The 15,521-nt window shown below is 42.2% G+C and overlaps 1 protein-coding gene across 1 annotated transcript in view; it reads left to right on the forward strand.

Annotated features, from left to right (window-relative positions):
• The first annotated feature begins 1,692 nt into the window (after positions 1-1,692).
• nrg3b (neuregulin 3b) overlaps positions 1,693-15,521 on the forward strand; it is a 212,889-nt gene continuing 199,060 nt past the window's right edge. The window contains exon 1 of the mRNA XM_005928150.3: positions 1,693-4,304. Coding sequence (XP_005928212.1) covers positions 3,470-4,304 — 835 coding nt within the window. The 5' untranslated portion in view covers positions 1,693-3,469. The remainder of the gene's footprint in view (positions 4,305-15,521) is intronic.

Raw genomic sequence — 15,521 nt, forward strand, 5'->3', positions numbered from 1 at the left:
TGTTATAATACTCTAATAAGTCTAATAAAGTCTCATTGAAACTTTATTCAAAAACAAAAAGAAACTCGCACAGAAATGGAACCAACATTTCAATGACTTGAATAGATTCCTCTGCTGGAAATCCTCACATTTTTTCCACTTCTTAAGAATCTTCAAATACTTGAGAGGGGTAAGAAGCACAGTATATTCCTGGGAGAGAATGACTGTCGACAGCCTGTCAAGTTCAAAAGCATCTTCAGAGCGGGACATTACCTCTGCGCCTAAAGCAGTAAACAGTGCAGTCAGACTCATCGTGAACATTAGCAAAGCCACTAATGAAAAATGTGATCACTGCACGAATATAAAAGGAGCTTGTGGTTGTGTCATTTCCTGTTGTTTATGAAAATGAAATGAAAAGCAAACTTCGGGGTCACGGAAGTTGTTATTGTCCATAAAAAAGCGGAACCGCTTTGGCAGCAGCTTAAAATGTAAAGGAATATGTAAAGAAAAAAAGAAGTTTAAAATGTGACTTTTTGCCATATGCAAGAAGACAGAATGCAATATCAGATGTTTACGTTTTTGGAGGGTTTTCTGAGTTGTTGTGAGTTTTGGATACTTGATGAATCACATCAAGGACCAAGACACCCCTTTATCTTGGTCCTTTCCTTCTTCCTTTTATACTTAGACAAAGACACGCACCCATTTTCAGCCTTCTTTTCAAATGTACAGCAATATAGATGCACCCACATTTCGAAATGATAAACGGTTTTCTTGATTTTGTCGACTACTCCCGTTTCTCTATTTAAAAAAGAATCAATCATGATACAAAGAAGCAGATGGCAGCCTTAAATAAGACCACAGTCCTTACTGCAAGCAACGGTGCATGTGAAACTAAAGACTGTCTCTGTATTTGCAAACGTCTTTCTCTGCACATAACAAAAGGGGACAGCTGAGACGATTTGCAGGCTTGGAGACGTCTAACTGACTGAGTAACCCTTAACTGAGTCCAACCTGTGTAAAATTAGCCACTTTTCTGATTAATGACAATACAACTGCAATTAATTGAGGAAGAACAGGGAAAAGGTGCTGTAGTAAAAATAACAGCAACACTGATGTGTCTCTGGTGACAACCAAAGCTCCCGCAAGTAGGAAATTATTGCCACAAAGTTGCAAGCTATTTTAAAACGAAGAAGAGAATACAGACGACTGCTCCAAGTGATGCCGAATGGTGGTTATGTCTCAGAATTCAAAAGACGATATAAGTTCGCAGAATGCCTTTAACCTATGTCGTCCAAGTTTACTTGTGCACACACACATTTTTTTTTGTTTGCGTTGCATTTATGCTTTACATACAGCAGGTCCCAAAGGCCTTGATGGTTCGGGCACTTTACGTCTCACTGCTGAACTGTAGGCTTTCTAAAAGTACGAACGCACATTTTTCATTTCACTAAGTCGCACTGGCCATAAAACCACGCTGGCTGTGTGCCTAAAGCACCGCTGTCCCCTGTGAACTGTTAAATACGGGATTCATCTACTGCCCGCGGAAGTATCAAGTTGAAGTAGTGCTCCAACTCGCCCATAGCCTAAATTATGAGCCCGGTGTTTGGTTTGCTTGCTCTTGTGTGCCACTGGTGGAAGACATCGGGGTGGCGCCTCCCTCCTCCTCCTCTCATCCTTTCCCTCCCTCGCTCTATCTCCACCGCTCCCTGGGGTGTGTCTATGGTAGCGCCTCTCCTCTCTCGTTGCCGTGCGTGTGTGGTGCGCGCCGCTGTTGCTGCCGCCGCCGCCTCCTCCCTCTGCCTCCTATCTGCATCTGCTGCAGAGCTTTAGCCAACACGCATCTGTGCTCTGTCTTGTTTTTCCCGCTATCTTTCTGCTTTTGCCCACCACAATTGTCGCTTTCTTCCTCTTTTTTTCCTCTTCTCTTCTCTTGCTGATAAGGGAGTCAGAGCACACCTACAGCCGTGGAGTCTACGGGGAAAGATGGGGCACTGACTATTCGTCACTTTGGAGTATTGAGGACGGCGATGAACCGGAGGAGAGCGCCGGATGGGATAGGAGCCGTGAAACCCACATCATTGACCGCGGATTGAGCAAGCCTCCCCTCCCCTTCCTCCTCTCTCCCCTCACTCTCTGTCTCTCCCTAGTCTGCAGCCTCCAAGAACAGCCGCCGCATCATTTTTTCAGAGCAGCAGTACCCCCCTCCTCCCTCTCTCTCTCTTCCCCATCCTCTTTTCTACCCGTCTCCCTTTCTGCTGCTTGCACCACTGTGGGAATGCAGCGAAGGTAAACGAATCGTAAGGGGCTCCTGTTTTTTTTTCTTCTTCTTTCTCTTCTCTCTCCTCCACCAAACACCGGATCTATTATCCCAGGGACGGACTGCAGTTAGACTGCTCTGGAGACACGCCGCTGTCATTCCGGGAAATCAGCGCGGGGTGGTCAGCGTATGGATTAGACCAGGATCAATTGGATTTAGCCCGCTTCTCAGGGCACCACCAACAGCAACACCGCCCCAGTCTCATTGGCAGATCACATCAGATCCCCTTCTGCCCTGCCTCGTTTCAGTTTCGGTGGCTTTCACCGGCTTGGATTATCGACAGCTGGAGCGACCGAAAGGGTGGCCGTTCCTAAGGGCTGTGAGGGGCAAAGTTGGAGCAGCCTACAAAGACATTGCAAGTGGGAAAGGGAGCCCATTAGTAGGCTGCACATAAGCTACAGGCTCTAATGTAAAGTAAACTCCGATGAGACCCAAGAGTAGAGCGATTTGAAGAATTTGTCTTTTGCCGACCTTATTCGGCCGATAATCATCCAGCTGAGTGGAGAAGGGTGCTGCCTTTAGCCCAGGTTGTTGGTCTGCGCACGAACACACACGCGTATGGATTTACAGCTCCAATCTGAAGCTCGCCACGCAACGGATCGATATCTTTCGGTTTTTTGCGTCGGCTTTTTAACAAGGGAGTGAAGCATCCTGGGATTTATCATCGCTTCGTTAGCGCTAAACTACAGTGAGGCGCCCTCCCCCGACCCCCCTCCCGCTTCCCCGCCTCTCTCTCTCTCTCTCTCTCTCTCTCTCTCTCTCTCTCTCTCACCTGTCCATAACCTGTGTGCTTGTGTGTATATTCTTGTGCATTTCTGTGTCTGTGTGAGTTTATGTGGTTTGTTGTCCGCCAGAGGGAGTGTAGGTTATATTGCTCGTGTATGCATTTGAGTGCCGTGCCAGCTTTTAATTAGTAAGCCTACACCTAGTACGTGACTGAGTAACTTAGGCTATCTCGTGTCTGCTCTGCTTGTGGGTGCTTGTGCATTAGTACGTGTTTTATGTTGCTGCATGAAGGCATATAGACCAGGTATTGTGTGGGTACTATTTACTTAAGATGCACAGCATTTCTTCTGCACCACTTGTCCTTCCTCTTACATGCCATTGTGTAATTTGGCCACCTGTTTGACCTTCCCAGTACCTTAAAAGAGACAAAAAAAAACCTCCGGCAGGATGAGCGATCGTTCTGGTGCAAGTACTCTAGCAGCCATGACGCTGGAGGAACCAGGGGCAGAACAGGCATCTCCTCGAGCCCCGGGCCCTCTCCGCTGTGGCCCCTGTGCCGTGTGGCCTCGCCAGCAGACCTGGCTCTGTGCCGTGCCCCTAGTCATGGGCTTTGTGGGACTGGGACTCAGTCTTATGCTGCTAAAATGGATTGTGGTGGGATCCGTCCAAGACTATGTCCCCACTGATCTAGTGGATCCTAAAGGTAGCATTGGACAGGATCCTATATTTCTCTCTAAACCCAGTGCCATGCCCAAGGGGCCTGACATTTCCACTGCCACCAGTACTTTAGCAGCCTCTACGACAGCAATGGTGTCAACTACCACGCCACTAGCTGCAGACGGTACCGCCCCAGCGCCAAGAACTAGATCAGGGCCTCCAGCTAATCACTCGGCCAATGGCAGCACTGCCAATGGAGATGGCAACAGTGCCCCACACCTTCATAACCGTGCTGGCACCCGCGTTAGCGGGACTGTTACCACTTCTGCTACTCGTGCCACCCGACTCACTCCACCATCCAGCGGTAGGGAGGTCACCCCTCGAAGTAATGTGAGAAAGGGAAACAGCAATGGACGTAATGGAGCTGTCAACTCCAAGCCAGGGCAGACTTCTCCTACCGTCACCACTACCACATCTGTTACAACTACAGCTACACTGAAGGCCACTGCTAAGGTACAGCCGACCACCTCTCAACCGCCAGCCCCTGTCAAGCCCACGTCACGCTGGAATCATGGACGCCCAGGCAAGGGCCCGGCCACACGCCCACACCACCGCTTCCGGACGCGTGAGTTCACTTTTTGAATTTATGGAATTGTATAAGTGAGTACTGCTGTGTGAGGTTATGCGTGTGAGTCTCCTGATGAGTGTACCACAAGAGCTTCTTTTTTCTCTGGGCCTTTATAACAGGAAGGATGGTATTTGACTACAGTAACGAGTTATCATCTCTACCTGTGTGCCTTGGTAAAGAAAACCTATTTCGTCTGATATGCTTTGTTGTAACTCATGGGCTGAGAATATAATTTTTTTCCCTTCGATATCCACATGGAAAGTGGATACTCTAGCAGCTTAACATTAATCATATTCATTAGCACAGGCAGATATCCGAGGATATTCTCAGTATTTTCACCCCTCTTGTCTTTATCTTTCACTTGTGCATTAATCCGATATGAATCTTACCTCCGGAGGAGGTTTTTCTTTTTTTCACACAGTGGTTTAAGCACCGTTAAAGACAGAGCTCCATTTCGTAGAATTTATTTTGTTTTGTCTGTTAGAGTTGGGATGTTAAAGCTTTTTGATGGATGCTGTGACCGAGGACAGCATATTTGTGTTATGAAAACAAATAACAGGAGCGGGTGAGGTGTGGAAGCAGGAGAAAGGTTAGCTCTCACCTCTTGTCTAGAGGAATCAGTTATAACAAGGCCACACATCCCATTTAGATGAGAGGATACTGAGAGCAGAATGCCGCAGGTACAGCTTTAACACTGCAGGGAGGCAAGGAGGAGGAGATACTAATAAAAAAAGAGACTGAGAGGGGGAAATATGATGGGTACAGGGATGAGAATGACGTTTGCGAGGACAAGTGGAAATATATGTGGTAGGAAATGGATTAAAAGATGAGAAATGCTTTGAAAACAACATAAAGTTGAAGAGGATGGCGAAGGAAGGAAGTGAATGCGGGAAGCACAACAAAGCAGGAAATTGAAGAGTAGGAGTTGTGAGAAGAGAGAGATGGCAGATGGAGAGGGCTAAGTGAGGGAAAGGCTATAGGGAGATAGGGTTTAAAGCAGGGGAGCTGTGAATTTTGCATATTTTGCATTGTGTAAAGAAAGAAGGCTTCGTGATCAATTCCACAAGGGACATGTTCTGAACTTCACACAGATTTTCTTTTTTTTTATGTGGGTGGAGCATGATGTGTGTGTAATCATTAGAACTGGGTATGACTACGTAAAATGTAACTTTTTTTTCCCACTCACTGATGTTGGGAGCATTTTGGGATTTCAGTAGGGGTCTTTCATTTTAGTGCCCTATTCTGGCTCAGTTGCATTTTCACTTCCGATAACTGGACTCACCATTAGAGTATTTTTGGATAGCTTCCTGTTCTTTTTTCAACCTACTTCTCCAGAGGGCAGTGACAAAGTATCACGATGACAACATGAACCTTCATTTCTCAACATTTTTGCTATGGCTCATATGTTTGGACAGCAGTTCCGGATGACTACAAGTTATTTCTTATCTCCGTGTTCGTCGCCGGACACGTCAGTGGCTAATACTCCACTGACAGTGATTAAGTGATATATTTTTCTTTAGCTTAGGGCAACATATTTCCTGCATAGCTGTTTGGAAATTGGATGTTAAACCACCTTTTTAAAACAAAAAAAACCCCTGCTGTGCTACCTTTCTCATTTTCCCAAATATGGGCGCTGTGGTAAACCTGTTTGGCCAGAAAACAGTTGTGGCATGAGGAATAGCATAAAGACAGTCTTCTGATTTCTCCTGCAGAATAATCCACTGCTCCAGAGTCAATTATATCACTCCACAAAGAGCTGCCAAACAGCTGAAAGCTGCCAAAGTGGGCAACCCCCTTGTGTGAACATCAGGAAGCATCTGTTTGTACTCTATAGTATAAAAGGGCGCAGGCTTCACAAGCTAGAGCATACTTAGTAAAGCTGCCTTCCATTAATAGAAGCTTTGAAATGTAAACGTAATTTTCACTGGTGGCTGATGCTGTTTTTTTTGTTGTTGTTTTTTTTTTATAGATGTTTCTAGCCTACTTGTTGACATCATGCAGAGTGGGCTGACATTTTGGCCCACTTGTTGAATCCTTTAGTAAAGCCTGCAGGTGGCACTTCACTGGCACCAAAACACAACTCTACGGGGCTTATTGAGCTTGAAAGCAACAAGTATGGATTTTGGCTAATGTTTTAGGAATGTCTGTGTTACAAAATAATAATGCAAACTATAACCTTGAACAACAAATCCAGGTTACAAACTTTAAGCCCCTGTCGTGTTTCTCAAAATCACTTGTGAGAGTTTAGAAAGCTCTTTGGTAGTAGTTCACAATGCCAGAAATAGTGTTATTTGAAGTAAAAATATGTTGCGCTTCTACAGTGAGTAATGCCATTTTAACAGCCAGGTACTTCACCAGAAAATCTTACAGCTAGATTTATCAAACCATGACAGCAGCTGATCATTGTCAGAGCATCTACAAATTCAAAAGTGATTTTCTCCTAAAACAAAACTTGAATGAAGCCTGTGTGAAAAATGACAGCCCATGATCAGCCAATCAGAAATCCACTATCGTGATTCATTCTTTTCACGTTTGAGTACATTACAATTTAAACCATACGAATAGCATCTGTCTCATAGTATAGTTCTGTCCACACAACAAAATCATGGGGAAGACAACTTTACAGTTGTCCAGATGACGGCCACTGATACTCTCCAGAAGGAGGGAAAAATGCAGAAGGTGAAAAGACTGGCTGTTCTCTGAGTGCCATATCAAAGCTTTCTGTTTTCATGGAAAGTTGACTGGACGGGAAAAGTGTGGTGGGAAGAGGTGCACAAGTAACGTGGATGACTACAATCTTGATTTTCTTGATTGTGACGAAAAGTTGATTCCAGAACTTGACAGGGAGTGCACTGAGGCTTGTGCTGTTGCATTCCTAATATCTTATCACTTCTGAACCAGTGATGTCAGCAGTTTTTTACTTGGAGTGAGGAGAAAAAGAACCCAACTGTTGCTCATTGGTCCAAAAGTCCTCTTTTCAGATTAAAGTAAATGTTGTATTCCATTTAGAAATCAAAGTCTGAGGCATCTCGAGGAAAAGCAGTCAGCCTCATAAGCCAGGGTTTTGAAGTCCAGTGTGAAGTTTCCACAGTCTGTGATCATTCGGTGTGCCATGTCTTGGTGTTGGTTAGTCCATTATGTTTTATTAAGTCCAAAATCAACCCAGACATCTATCAGGAGGTTTTACCTGGTGACGGGCTTCACGGAGATGCTGATTTCCTTTGCCAGCAGGGCTAAGTACCTGCCCACAGTGCCAAAACTACTACCAAATGGTTTGCTCACCATGTGTCGACATAACTCTGCTTGACTGGCTAGCCAAATCACCTGACCTGAACCTATTAGAGAGTCTGTTAAACAATGATGAGAAATACCCAACCTCTCACCAACTTAAGATATTGATTTTTTTTTATCTTCATGATTTATAAGCTATATGCATCTAAATTAAAGCAATAAATGTTTGAAATATCCGATATCACATTTTCAGAATAAATGAATGTAAAAAATGTGAAAATTTCCTTTTTCAATGACATTATGGAGGAAATGAAGTTCATATGGACTTCTTAGTGTCACAGTATTGCCAATATATGTGCATATTTATGTGTTTATATCTATATACTTTGAAATGTCAAAGTAAATCTGTGTAAGTTTAACTCAAACATCTGTAACCCTCTTGATAGACACCAGGAATGTACAGCTTAGTTCTCAGTGTCTATTTCAACCACTGTTGATGCTTATTCTGTCAAGTCAAGGCTGCACTCAGTGTTGAAAAGCTTCTTGTTGCTACGTTATTCTGCTATGCATCGTCTCCTGCGGTGTTGCTATGGGCTCAAATATTGAAGCATTTTATTTACTGGATATCACTTGCATTCTCACAACCCTTCTGCTAATTACATTTAATTTCATAACCTGCTCAGTCTTTATGTGCTTTATTTTTCTCAAAACCCCAACATAAAAGGAAAACATCGCCTCTTCTAAGGCTCAGTTGTATCACGCTTGCTATAGGAGCCTTTAGTTGTGCAGTACAACATAAGAACACGCAGGGAAATTCTTGGCAGGTGATAAAATGCCCTGTAAACCGTGACTTCAGATAAAAGGGATTTCATTTTTTAAGTTGTTATAATGTACAGTCTTTGGTTTCAAGTTGACGACATATAGGAGGTAGGTTTTCCAAAGCATTTTTCTCCCTCTACTTCACTACCACGTTTGGTGAAGATCTAAACGAATCTCTGTGTCCTGGAAGACAGAAAATCTTTGTCTGTTGAGGATAATGACATATTTTACCTAGTCCTTTTGTATTCTTTTCTCCTCCCTTTTCCCCCCATCTCCCTCTCTCCCCGTGGTTATTGTGTCCGCTCTCTGTGTCATTGTATTCCACCATCTATTTTTGCTTTGCTTTTGTGCTTTCTGTCCCCCTTTTACTTTAGCTCCTTAGCTCATATCCATGAGTAGTCGCTGAACTGCCGATACGTACTCGTGAACACAAAGGAAACCGTGAAGCATGTGTGTGCCCGTACGCATGAATCCCTCGTCTGTTTTTCTCTATGTGAGGTTATGTATGCAGCTCCACTCTCTACATACAAGCAGGGATATAACAGGCAAATGGAGCAGTGCACAATGAATGTCTGTTGGGCAACCATGAGACTCTGTGTTGGCTCGGGGCCCATGCGTCTCTCGCCTCATTTGTAAGAAATCTTCAGTAAAGTGTGGTTGTAATTCCGTCCACATCTCACTAGCCTGATTACAGACCTGTGAATCACCAGCCACATTCAAATTTTGCTTCTTTTTTTTTTTTTGCAAGCGACTCAAAGGTCTCTCTTGCTCTTTATTGCAATCAATGGCTATTTCCTCATTTAGAGAAAGAGCAGAGTCAGTCAGCGCCTTTATATGTGGGAAGTGTCCCAGTTTGCATCAGCACTTTTTACATTTTGGGGAACATGATCAAAGTGTGTTAAAGCTAGAAATTCAGCCATCAAGGCAGCTGTAACTCAATTGGCTAAAAAAACAGCTATTAAATCAAAACAGCTGAGCACTGAAGGCATAAAAAACCCAAAATGTCTTGTTGTTATTATTCCCTATAGGTTTAAATGATCAGCCTGGCTCCCTTGTCACTTAAGGGAATGGAATTTTACTTAGTCCTTCATCTTGAAGCTGCTTGTTTTTTTTCCTGTATGCAATTAACAGATTTTTTGAGCTTGTTAACACATATCTTATGAAATAATTTGGCATAAAAAGCTCTGATCATGATAAATGACAATCTGGACGTTTTTATTTTTAGCAGCCTCGACAGATTCATTGTTACCTGGAAATGTCATTAAACAGATGGGCATCTCAGTTACAGTGACGGGCCCCAGCCAAATAAATACACACGCAAAAAGCTTAATAAGAAGTAAATGTCAACACAAATTTAAAGCCTTTGAAGACTTCAATGGTCTTGAATGTGATAGATATGCTCCGTCCATACACTTGCTCAAAATCATTAAGGTTTAGTCCCCAATCAGCCTTAACCATCCTGCGATCTAAGCTTATTTCAAAAAGGGGGTCGTGCCTTTGCTCTTGTTTCGCCAAGACTCTGTAATGATCTCCTGAATGACCTCAGACAAGAATCAAAGGCTGGGATTGTCTTTAAATCTGAACTAAAGATTTGCGTTTTTTGGTCAGGCTTTTGGAATCAGTTGATCTCTGGAACTATTTGGAGAGTAGGTTGGTGGTGCCATGCTGTTTTATGTGAACAGTGTGTTTTAGGAACGTTTTTATTTTAGATTTATTCAACTTTTACTTTTCATGTATTGTTCTTATCATTGATTTATTGTAAAGCGCTTTGGTTTTAAATGTAGGGTCTTTAAATTTGCACCTTGAGGTGACTGTTTCTGTGATTTGGGGCTGTAAAAATACAATTGAACTGAAAATGTGCCATTCAAATAAACTGTACTTACTTCATTTGAGTCAGAATAACATCACAATATGATTTTAGGGTTAAAAGCGAGCCAGTTACAGTACCTCACAGATGTAGGAACAATAAAAAGGAGACCATAACCGTAAATGATTTGTTTTCTCTGACGTTACTGAAAAAAAAGTAGTAGAAAGGTTTTTTTGACATGCAAGCCCTGATTTTCTGCTGTTGTTTGTTTGTTTGTTTGTTTCTGTTGCTTCCTGACTATACACGAAGGCTGCACAAAGTATTACTGTAGGACAAGTGATGCGTGTAAGGGGGATTAAAACAAAGATATAAATCCAGTTTGCCTCTCTCTCGCTCTCTCCAGGGAGGTCAGGCTCAGATTTGCCAGGCTGCCTCTGAGGCCCCTCTGTCTCTCCCGAGACATGCTCTGCTTGTTCGCTGAGGCCGGCCCAAGCAAGGCTGCCTCTGCACAGTGTGTGCAGCTGCACCGATTTACAAATACCTTCCTAGTTGGAAGGCAGGCTTATATGGCCCCAGCTTCTATCATTTGAGGCTGAAAGTCATTAAGTTACATTTTAGTCTAGCTAGTTGGCTTCAGAAGAGCAACATGATGGTCCCATTTAAGGTAGAGATATTTTGATGTTGTTAAAGTGAATGCTAGTTAGCTTTTTGAAAGCTTTGTTTAGCACAGCTGTATACCAAACACTTATTTAGATGCTTAATTGCTTAAAATGAGTGAGGAGCTGTTTCTGTATCCATAGATTGTTTGTGTGAACGGTAAGATGACACAAATAGAAATTATTCATATTTGCACTGCTATAGAAGGCATTAGGAAAGGCCATGCACTCAGACATACTGCACTACCTATAATTCTTCTGACACTGTACCAAATGGCTTCCATTAGTGTTTCTAACATACAAACAACTGTACACCTACAATATCAAAACAACAACCTTTTATTAATTTTTTTATCAAGTTCATAAAGCAGAGATCTTAAAAAATATCAGGGAGTTATGAATTTAGAATTACCTGGTTTCATCAGACAGTAGAAGATGTGTGCAGTATTGTGCAGTGGTGGCCCTGAACATCTAGCAGAGACACTTGACACTGATGGGCACCAATAACAAAGCAGAAAGAAAAGCCTGCAGACACATTATCCTAGAGTGACAGCCCAGTGAATGTTTGAAATTTTGTGGGAATTGATCCCATGCCCTTTCCATTGCTGGTGCTCTGCTCTATTCACTGAACCTCAAAGAATCAATAAGGAAGAGGGCGGGAGAGAGAGCCTCGAGTAAGGATGGCTAGGAGAGAGGAAGAGAGGAAGAATGAACGATGGCATGAGGAGAGAAATGGGGTATGTTGGATACAAAAGAGAAAAATAAAAAAATAAAAATTTATTGGAGCAAAAACTGTGAAAAACTTCAAGAGCAGGCCCCAGAAGTGAGGATCCAGATACAAGTTAAAAGCATAGAGACATCACACTTAACTGAATGGGCCTCAGCCAGACATTTTACATATCTCAGACCACCATTCTAGCCGTTCTATTATTATCTCTCATTTTTATGCAGATTGCCCTGAAGGTATTATCCGCATTTGAATTTTACAAGTATTTCATTTCTGTCCTGTCACCGTAATGTCTGCATGGTTTGTTCTATACTGAACTGAATCAGCAAGCAATGCAAATCAGTCAAAGTTATCAGTGTATCAGTGTATTATTGTATACAGTACACATACATTTTATGCATATGTGTGTGGGAAGCTGTATTGGTTTTTTTGTTATGTAGATAAATGGGAAAGGCATGCACTATACCAACTTCTGGTAAGAGTGTGCAACTCTTTGAGTTGATTCTGGCATTCAAGAAAAATGGCCAGTATTGTAGATTCACCTTCTAAGTAAAAATAACAAAAGTTCTTTCTTTTCAAATAGGGAGGAATCGAGGAATTTTGATGTTTGCATTTGTTATGTTGTAGAAAATTGAAACTTTTGAGATTTTCTGTATGAAACAAAAATGTCAAAATTGAGAAAACAATGGTCAATTTATCAAGCTGGATTGTGGATTGCTGCTAGCCTCTAGAGGCCGACTGATAGAAGATATTAAAGACGTGCCAATAGTGATATTTGGTGATATAAAATTTTTTTCTCTAAACTGGTTTTTGTGATATTTCAAACACTTGTGTTGCTAACAGCGAAGCTTCAAACTGCACTGTGGTGGACAAACTATGTAATATCAACACTCATAAGATACTTGAAGGGTGTTTCTTCAGGGTCTACTTTTTTAATGTTTATCAAATGTCATAAATACCAGCATTAGTATAGATCAGCAAATATCTAATCAGTCTTCTTCTGAGGGCTACCTGGAGCTCTCATAGGAGCAGAGGCAGGGAACACCCTGGACAGATAACCATTCAGTCACATTCACACCTACAGTCAATTTAGAATCACCAGATAACCAGACTACCCAAGGAGAACCCACACAGACACAGGGAGAACCTGCAAACTCCACACAGAATGGCGTCAGAGTGGATTTGCATCCAGGACCTTCTTGCTGTGAGGCAGCATTGCTAACCACCACAGCACTGTGCCACAAATAGAAAATATCAGCTGATGATATCAACCCAACTGATCAATCGGCAGCTTCTATTAGTGTCGGCTTTTGAGAACATTCTAGAAAAAGAGATAGCATTGATGGTTAAATATGAACCTAACTGCAACAATGTCCCCGACCCTAACCTTAAGCTCCCGGAACCTAAATTATACATGACTTTCGTGCTGGTGGTAAAAGGTCAGTGATTCCTGAGGGAATGTGGCTCGAGACGAGTATCTCACTCCCTGTCAATCTTGCTATACAGGCAAGACCTTAAAGAGACAGAAAAGTTTTTAAAAAATGTCTGAAGAGAAGCAAAAAAAATCGAACTCTTTATACTCTTTTGATTTTTCCGTTTGTTTGTTTTGCTTTGTTTTTTTATTCAGCTGCCCTGAAATGTGACTCATCAATCAGCCATTTCTGTCTGGATACAAGTATATTTGCAGTGTGTCACTGCAGTCATCCATATCCTGTTTATCCACTGAGGAGAAACTTTTCTACTTTAAGTACTGAACGAAGCCATCTTAGTGGCTGTGTGATCACTGTGTGATTCATGTGGACAAAATGTCCACTGAGAGATAGCTGCGAGGAGTAGCATTATATTCAGGGAGGTGAAATATTAATATATCCAAAGAATACCATGTGGAATGTGTATTGCCGGGAAATGTGCATAACTGATGAAGATTCCCTTTTATAAAGCACTTCACCTGCCCTGTGCTTGATCCTATTATGGCAAAAACATGTAAAGGATGTAAGTGCATGGACTTTAGCTTCAATAGGCTGCTATTCAGGGTCAATGGCATCAATATTCATAAGTGCCCTGGATGCAGACACAGGAAAACTTTAGGATTTAGCTTGTTTTTGCTCTTTGTTTTTTAATAATTGTGGCAATATCTCTCCCCACAGAGGAAGTTGTTACTAATATTTCCACAGAGAAATAAAGGTATTCTTAGCCTAAGGAATAGAATAATCCTTATGAAAAGTAAACAGTGGACATTATTGTCTCTGACCATGCGTCTCCCACTTTATATCCTTTCAAATTGAAAGAAATAAGTAGTGGAGGCAGCTTTAAATGCTTGGTTTAGTGACGGTGGTGATATGCATGACCTTAGGGAATGCTCATTAAGGCTCAGTTCAATCACCAGCTGTCAAATGCAAGTCTAACACAGTGGGTACTCACTTACTCACTTATGTCTGCTTCTAATTCTCAAAAAAAAACCCATCATTCATTCACGCATTCATTCATTCATTCAGTTAGTTATTCGCTCATCGATGCAAAGAGAACCCAGTTACTTCCCTATAGCTCGAGGGGCTCTGAGATATAGGAGCGTGTGTGGATGTGGAAGTTCAGAGAGCATTACAGTCCATCATATCTGATCTGAGACTGTTAGATCCCAATATTGAATTACAGACCCTGTGGGGTCTCTGGTTCTGTTATCAATTTGCAAACAAAAGAGGCAGAAAAGAAGGGAAGTGGGGCCTCGACGCGTTGGCGGTGATGGTGGCTTTGAGGCAGGTTTTGGTGGGATGCGATGAATCTAATAACGTCCAATTTTTGTCTGCCAGGGGACTGTAAGTGGCAGTGCCATTTGTGATTTAGGTTAGCTAGGTTAGTTCTTCCCTAGTCTGTTAGATAAATGGATTCCATTCTGGATAAATTACAGCTGTAGTGGTTGCATAAAACCTTCATTAACTATTATGAAAAACATTTTTACGGCCTACAAATCCTCTAAAGCTGCATGAGGGGTTATAAAAGGAGAACACTGTGAGTAAGACATACGATAGCATGCTTGTGGATTGTATTAATGTTTACATTTATTTTTTAAATAGATAATTAATTAAAAAAAATAAAAAAGAAAGAAAAAATAATTTGCAACTCCTTTGTTAATTTCCAACTAGCACTAATCTTGTTGGTATAAACATAAACCCCCTGCTGTAAAGTAGACAGCGTTTCATCATTTCCTCCAAAGTTATCTGTATCTAGACCTCAGCTGTTTCAGCACAGAGATATGTTTAAATCACGATTTTGAACGGAGGCGCGTGCAGCATGTAGAACATGATTTCTCACTTCCTGGTTCGCACATAGCATCTGGGTACATGACGAGCCTGCAGGAGAGTGTGGATTGCGGAGGTTGCAGCAGTCGGATTGATTCACTGCAATGTGTGGCCTGCTGCCACCCCCAGTGACGGGAAACGTGCCATGATGCCCTGGTTGAGATGGAGAGGGTTGTTTTGGCGTGTGGAGGTGGAGGTGAAGATGGAGGTCACCTCTTGCTCTCTCATCCTCTCTCGCCTCCCTCCCACTATCATTCAAGCCTCTAAACTTGGTTTCTCCTTTCTTTCTTTCTTTCTTTCTTTTTTTGAAATTCTCATCCTTCTGTCCTCTATTTTAAGTCACCCTCACGCCTCTCTCTTCTGTCTCCTTTCTTCTTTGCAGGCTTTCTTTCCCTTTTTTTTCCAGTCACCTCACATCACTGATAATATGACTACCAGCCAATAAGAGCTCTTATCTGAGGAGTGTACCGGAAGAGATAAGGGTATCATTCATCATTCCATATTAGCTGCTGTCGCCACTTCCTCCAGAAGAATTCCCAAGGAAATTATGACAAGAAATCGAGCCTATTTCGTCGCTGATATCTGCTGTGCTCAAAATAGGACCCTGAATTTCTTTAGTTGTTCATATTGTGCTAAACCTTTAAGCTGCACAGGTGTAGCAGCCATTGCTTTCCATAA

The sequence above is a fragment of the Haplochromis burtoni genome, unplaced genomic scaffold, assembly GCF_018398535.1.
Source record: "Haplochromis burtoni strain Fernald_Lab_line unplaced genomic scaffold, NCSU_Asbu1 Contig_108, whole genome shotgun sequence".
Taxonomy (NCBI): domain Eukaryota; kingdom Metazoa; phylum Chordata; class Actinopteri; order Cichliformes; family Cichlidae; genus Haplochromis; species Haplochromis burtoni.